Below are 5,909 nucleotides of genomic sequence, written 5' to 3'. Positions count from 1 at the left end.
TACTTTGTTTACATTTTCATTATGCGTAAGTTAGGAAATCAGGAAAGTTGATTTGAAAAACAAGCTGCCAACTTTTTTTTTCTACTTTTTTATGACTAATCATAGTTCATTTTTATGATAAGCATTAGTTAGCTGGGTTAAATTTTACAATTTTTTTTTTAACTTGATAAATATTAATCAGATGAAATGACATTTTTGTTATGTTTTTCAACGGGAAGTGACGTATTTCTTATTGATAAAATAACTATTATGATTCTGAGAAACTTATAGAATGATAGTTAGCACATTAAAATTCTTATTCTTAAAAATCAAAGTCTCTAATTGCGATCTCCAACATTATGTGCTTGAAATTACCAATCGACCATCAAGGGTTAATTTTAATGCGTTTTTATTCTTCACACCTCCTTCTCAGTAAATATTATTATAAGAGCTTAAAGGTGGAGAGCATAAGAAGTGCGTACAGCATTCACGCTTTCCATTTTGTAACATTTCTTTGGGTTTCTTTGGGTTTTAATCAGGGTTTAAAAAAAAACATATTTCAATTTAATGTTCACCACGAACACTCCGAAAGTGTTCCACTGTGCAGCGTCGAACATGTATGACCGAGAAGTTTTCGAACCGCAATGGGACGCCAAATAAACTCATTCTCTTTCGGTTTAGTTAAACAAATATTGTCGACAAAAGCGGTTGACTGTAAGTTGGATATACTTTTCAAGTGTAGCGTAAAGTTCTTAATAATTATTTAATTACAGACGATACTCGAATTGTCTATCAGTGTGAACTATTCAACAAAAGAGGAAAGATGTGCAAGTGTCTAGCCGGAAACGTAGCCTGCTGGTAAGTTCTATTAATAAGATAAGCATTATAAAATTCTGTAAAAATAAAAATTCTTGAGAGATGCTAGATGAAAGGGGGGTTCTCAAAGACATAATGTAAACTTCAATAAGAGTTACCCCTAGAAATAGCTCAAGAAGGCTTATAAATAGATCGGGATTCGTGAGTAAGACTGCGAAGAAGATAAGAATGTTTGCAACCACCTGATAGCTTCATTTCCCTCCCATTTACTTAAATGTGTGATTAATACACACAGCAAGTACTTTCAAGGGAGCTGTTTTCTTATATATATATTTATATGGCATATACTATTTATATACTGAATGGGCAGCGTAAGAAGAGAACAATGTAATTTTAAAGCGGAAGCAGAAGCGAAAACTGGAATCCCCTGTGCGAATTCTCTTATACATACTACACCGTATCACGAAATGAAAACAATGAGAGCAGGTAAACAAACCGCATGAGGAGAGTCTGTACCCAAATCCATATTCTACCTGAATGTATTTCCACTTTCGATGGCATATCAACTACATCTACATCATCATCATCACATACATACATTTGTACATCGCTTACTGACAGAATGAATTACTTAATTGTCCATGGTATATGGCATCATCCATACGCATATCTGCTGCGAGAATATATAAGTACATGGCATGCAACATGGAATCCGCAGAAGACTACTTATTATTATTCCAGCTCACGCTTCCTAAGGCACTAATTTATATATATATATATATATATGAACAAATATATATTTATATTCGCGCACAGTGGCCACAATTGGAAGCCCGCGTATTTGCGTATCTATAAGATACAAACAAACAAAATGCGGTCATAGTACGCTGTCTCTGTGCGTCGTAGTAGTTTTTTCTATTTGGTATTCGTTTGTATGTACCATCTGGCTCCAGAAAGTCCTGGCTCCATCGAGGCGCGACGAATGTATTTCTTAACTACATAAACATATCTACCCCCAGTTATCTCCATATCCCCGCCCTCAACGTTTTGGCCAAACAACCGGCAGCTTGTCGCCGGTTTCGCATTTCCGTTGGTATGCCATAGCTCTTGGCCCTCAAGTAGTAGTAGTTGGCTAACACGCTGCCGGGGTGGAAATTTAATTTACAAATACCATTTGGGGTGCATTTTTATTGGGCAACTTTTCATGCGTAATTAACTAGCAAGTATTGCATCATTTTTATGAAGAGCAGAAGAGTTTTCATTTCAACTAATGAGGGCAATTATGTATAAGGGCGATGAACATCACAAAATGAATAAAACATTAGCAAACAGTTTATAATTCTAGGAACTATAAATATGAAAAACATGTTGACAATGAGATCACCATATTAACTAATAATCGTTAAATAATTTGGCAAAAAAAAAATATACATTTTCTTATATTTTCAGCTGCTTCAACTGTGCGCTCAGTGTACTTATTTCCATAATCAGTACTTTTCTGGTGGTCATCATTGTGGTCGGATTGGCCGTATACTTTATCTACTACTACGAAAAGGAGGATGATGTTACCAAGTTCGCAAATGGGGTGTCCGATACCGTCAGCTCGAGTTTTGACAAAATCAAGGATACACTAAGCAAACATACTTAACTTTGGTAAGTTACAATTACCTCCTATGCAAAGGTGTATATATATATATCTGAAGTTTAAATCAATTATATTTTCAGATAAATTAACATCCAAAAATGTTCCAAGCTTTGCATGATTCCATTGATCCAGATTAATTGCCACCAATTTACACAAACAAATACCGCCGGAGCCTTTTGAATGGAGGATAATTGTTAAATATTTTAAATACCAGTACAAATAAATATTACAACACCCTCTTATTATTATTGTGAATCTCCAACGAACAGAATGTTTCATCGCAAAACGATTTTATAATTAAATATTTATGATGTTTGAATACAAAAGGGAAATGGTTTTTAAAAAATATATTTACAAAATAAAGGGGTTTACTTAGGAGCTGCTGTAGCTTCTTTAAAATTTAAGTTTAGATCGGAAAAAATATATCTTTTATTTTTTATAGAAAGTATTTATTTCTATTTACAGAGATTTGTACTTTCAAACATTTTTTAATGATTCATTTGATAAGGAAATCCCAGTAAAAAAATCTTTGCTGGGGTCTTTTGCTGGAAAATATGTGTATAACTTTAAATAAAATCAAAACGAAAACTATTTTTTGAGTCTTCTTTTAGTAATGCAAAAAACCGAAAAAATGAGTAACTAAGTTAATTCTGACGGATAGGGAAAATCTAAATAAGTATTTTATTTCTATTTATTTGGGATATTATCAATCTCGGTAGAGAACAACTTTTGAATTACTAGAAACGACGCCGATTTATGAAGTTATGTTGACGAGCCCGGAAACACAAAATAAAGACTGTTAATCCGATAAGCACATATAATATTTCTTATATTTCTATGTTCTAGATTTAGACAGCTTACAACCGGAATCGTTTGATAATCTCCTTGGGAACAACATGTGTTTTTTTAATTGATTTCTCTTAAAAGCAGCATAATTCCTATTTTCAGCCAAAGTTTAAATGAAGCTAATTTTAAGCTAAAAATATTTTTTAAGTCAATTTTAAATACAGTTTACTATTTACTAAGATAAATGTTAATTTCTTTTAAACTTTAAAAAAATCTAGAGATTATCGGAAATATTTATTAATTTATAATAGCTCCTGACCAAAATTGTAATAACCATTTTCAAGGTTTTCCTTTAAAAGAGTTCAATATTTACAAAAGGCCACTGTCCGAATACATTTATTTAACTTCAAATTTGCATAAATCTGAATCTCTTCACTTTCTTTTATACTGTTGGCACTCCGAAAGGTGTCCCTCCGCCCAACGGCCAATGACCAATAAAATCGATATATTCAGAACCATTTTGGAGCCATCGACTCGATGAACTTCTACCAGGCTCTCATAAAGTTCAGAAGTGCTGCCAATCGTTCGACAACTTCGATTGGATCCAAATCAGCCCCTTCATTGCTCCGAAATGAAAACCCAACATACGGCAAACGGGAGTGGGAAATCCAACATGGTGGAGCGGTTAAAACTCAACACTCAGGCCCCAGAGTCAGGGGAAATGGCAGCGCATCACAATATGAAAGACAACTTTTTGAAAGTCTGGTAACGTTAAAAATAAAACGGTCAATTTGGAGTTTGTAGAATAAAACCACAAATTAAAAATAATCTCTTTAATTTTTAAATTTTGAGTGTGGCCGATTAAATGGAATGCAATATTCCGAAACTACAAAGGCGCTTTAAAATACGCTTCATTATAAGCAAATATAAACAATCCATGAAATGAATAGATCTGAAGTATCTCTCCAAGACGATTATGAACACCCAGATCCTTTAGAGTATATATTGGAGTCGGTTTTAATGCCTAGTGATGAAAGTTTAGAATATAAACTTTTGGCAGATGATTACAACTCCGTTCTCCTCAACCAATGTCACTGCAGTGGAGTCTGTGAAGACAGCAAAATCTGTCCACATGGAGGACAATATGACTGTTCAGATGGGAACGATGTACTTCTTAGGAAAACATCACTTCCCGTCCTTGAGTGCAATGATCTATGCACATGCAGCAGGAACACCTGCTGCAATCGACTCGCGCAGTACGGACCAAGAAAAAATCTGGAAATATTCGATTCCCCAGTATTTGGATCCAAAGGTCTACGAACTACAGTAGGCATTTCAAAGGGCGGCTACATATGCGAATATGCCGGAGAACTTCTAACCCCATCAGAGGCAAAAAAACGTTTGCTTTATAATGAAGAAAACGGCCTTATGAACTACATCCTAGTTCTAAATGAATACGCCAGCGAAAAGAAGCAACAGGTGACCATCGTTGATCCTTCTAGACGTGGGAACATAGGCCGCTACCTCAACCACAGCTGCGAGCCCAACTGCTACATAGCAGCAGTACGAATAGACTGTCCTATACCAAAAATAGGTAACTTTTATTGTTGGTTTTACTCCGATTTCTGGAGTTAATGTCTCTTGTCTTCCTAGGTATTTTCGCAGCCCGGGATATTTTGGCCCAGGAGGAGTTGTGCTTTCATTATGGCGGAGAGGGGCAGTTAGATAACTTAGTAGATGGAAAGCCTTGCCTTTGCGCTTCTTCTAAATGCACGGGATTCATGCCAAGTACTGAAATTGAATGATAAATAAATTCATATTGGTTTATAAGTTTAAGGAAAATTGATGTTCATGCCTCTTATAGTTTATTTTGTAGTTGGTTTTCCAGCGGCGGCAGCTTTTCCTGAATCCACTGCTGAAGATCCGTAAGGGAGGAGGTTTTCAGTTCGTGCAGGGTGTTCCTCAGCGGATGGAATGTTCCCTTGACTCCCAATTTTTTCAGATTTTCGAAGGTCTCCTTCCCCCATTCTGGTGGTACTAGCGTATCCCGTTCCCCATGGAACATTCGCAGCTCGGGAAGGGAATCTGCTTTCCTACTCTCCAGGGATTCGTAGACAACAGAGCCGCGATTCAGGAACGAGGAATGTGCGAATACGCCTGCCAAGCTGGGCCTCAAATGGTAGCCCGTATGCAGAGCAACAGCACCGCCCATTGAGAAACCGCCAACGATGATCCTGTTCAGCGGGATTCCACCGGACACTTCCTCGTCGATCAGCTGATTGATTGCCTCATAGCACTGGGACAAGCTCCTCTTGCTTTCCGTAGCGGCAATGCTTACGGATTTGCGGTCGAACCAAACATTAGATAGCTCCCCGTCCAGCGGAGTGTACTTTTGTTTCGGGGCCGTGGGATATAGGATCTTTATGTGCGGGTACTCCAAATCCCGGCCGAGCAGGAAACGCACCCATTCCAGAACATTGGGTCCGGTGTCGCCGGATCCATGGAAGAATATCACGGAGGCTGTGTGTTTTCCTGTGGCATTAACAGTCTTTAAGGCAGGTTTCATCTTCAATTAACCTTTGATTGATATAAAATATATTGCACGATAGGAATCTCAAAGGGCAGTAATGTGGCCAGCCAATATTATCCGACAACAGCTGATAGCTGATAGGCCGTGGTATTT

General features: G+C 37.0%; 3 protein-coding genes across 3 annotated transcripts; 2 read left to right on the top strand and 1 right to left on the bottom strand.

Moving 5' to 3' along the window:
* The first annotated feature begins 636 nt into the window (after positions 1 to 636).
* Positions 637 to 2,766, top strand: LOC108116288 (protein midgut expression 1). Its single transcript, XM_017228076.2, has 4 exons — positions 637 to 693; positions 753 to 837; positions 2,245 to 2,448; positions 2,521 to 2,766. Exons 2-3 carry the CDS (start codon positions 803 to 805, stop codon positions 2,441 to 2,443), a joined length of 234 nt encoding a protein of 77 aa, XP_017083565.1. The 5' UTR covers positions 637 to 693; positions 753 to 802; the 3' UTR covers positions 2,444 to 2,448; positions 2,521 to 2,766.
* Positions 2,767 to 4,165: 1,399 nt separating this feature from the next.
* Positions 4,166 to 5,031, top strand: LOC108116463 (probable histone-lysine N-methyltransferase set-23). Its single transcript, XM_017228393.2, has 2 exons — positions 4,166 to 4,820; positions 4,880 to 5,031. The coding sequence occupies exons 1-2, from the start codon at positions 4,169 to 4,171 to the stop codon at positions 5,029 to 5,031; spliced, it is 804 nt and encodes a 267-aa protein (XP_017083882.1). The 5' UTR covers positions 4,166 to 4,168.
* LOC108116461 (lysophospholipase-like protein 1) lies at positions 4,909 to 5,902 on the bottom strand. Its single transcript, XM_017228391.2, has 2 exons — positions 5,082 to 5,902; positions 4,909 to 5,017 (listed from the first exon to the last, which is right to left on the bottom strand). Exon 1 carries the CDS (start codon positions 5,790 to 5,792, stop codon positions 5,085 to 5,087), a length of 708 nt encoding a protein of 235 aa, XP_017083880.2. The 5' UTR covers positions 5,793 to 5,902; the 3' UTR covers positions 4,909 to 5,017; positions 5,082 to 5,084.
* Positions 5,903 to 5,909: the final 7 nt, after the last annotated feature.

Source organism: Drosophila eugracilis, unplaced genomic scaffold (assembly GCF_018153835.1).
Source record: "Drosophila eugracilis isolate 14026-0451.02 unplaced genomic scaffold, ASM1815383v1 contig_367, whole genome shotgun sequence".
Lineage (NCBI taxonomy): Eukaryota > Metazoa > Arthropoda > Insecta > Diptera > Drosophilidae > Drosophila > Drosophila eugracilis.
This window is presented reverse-complemented; position numbering and strand designations above follow the sequence as displayed.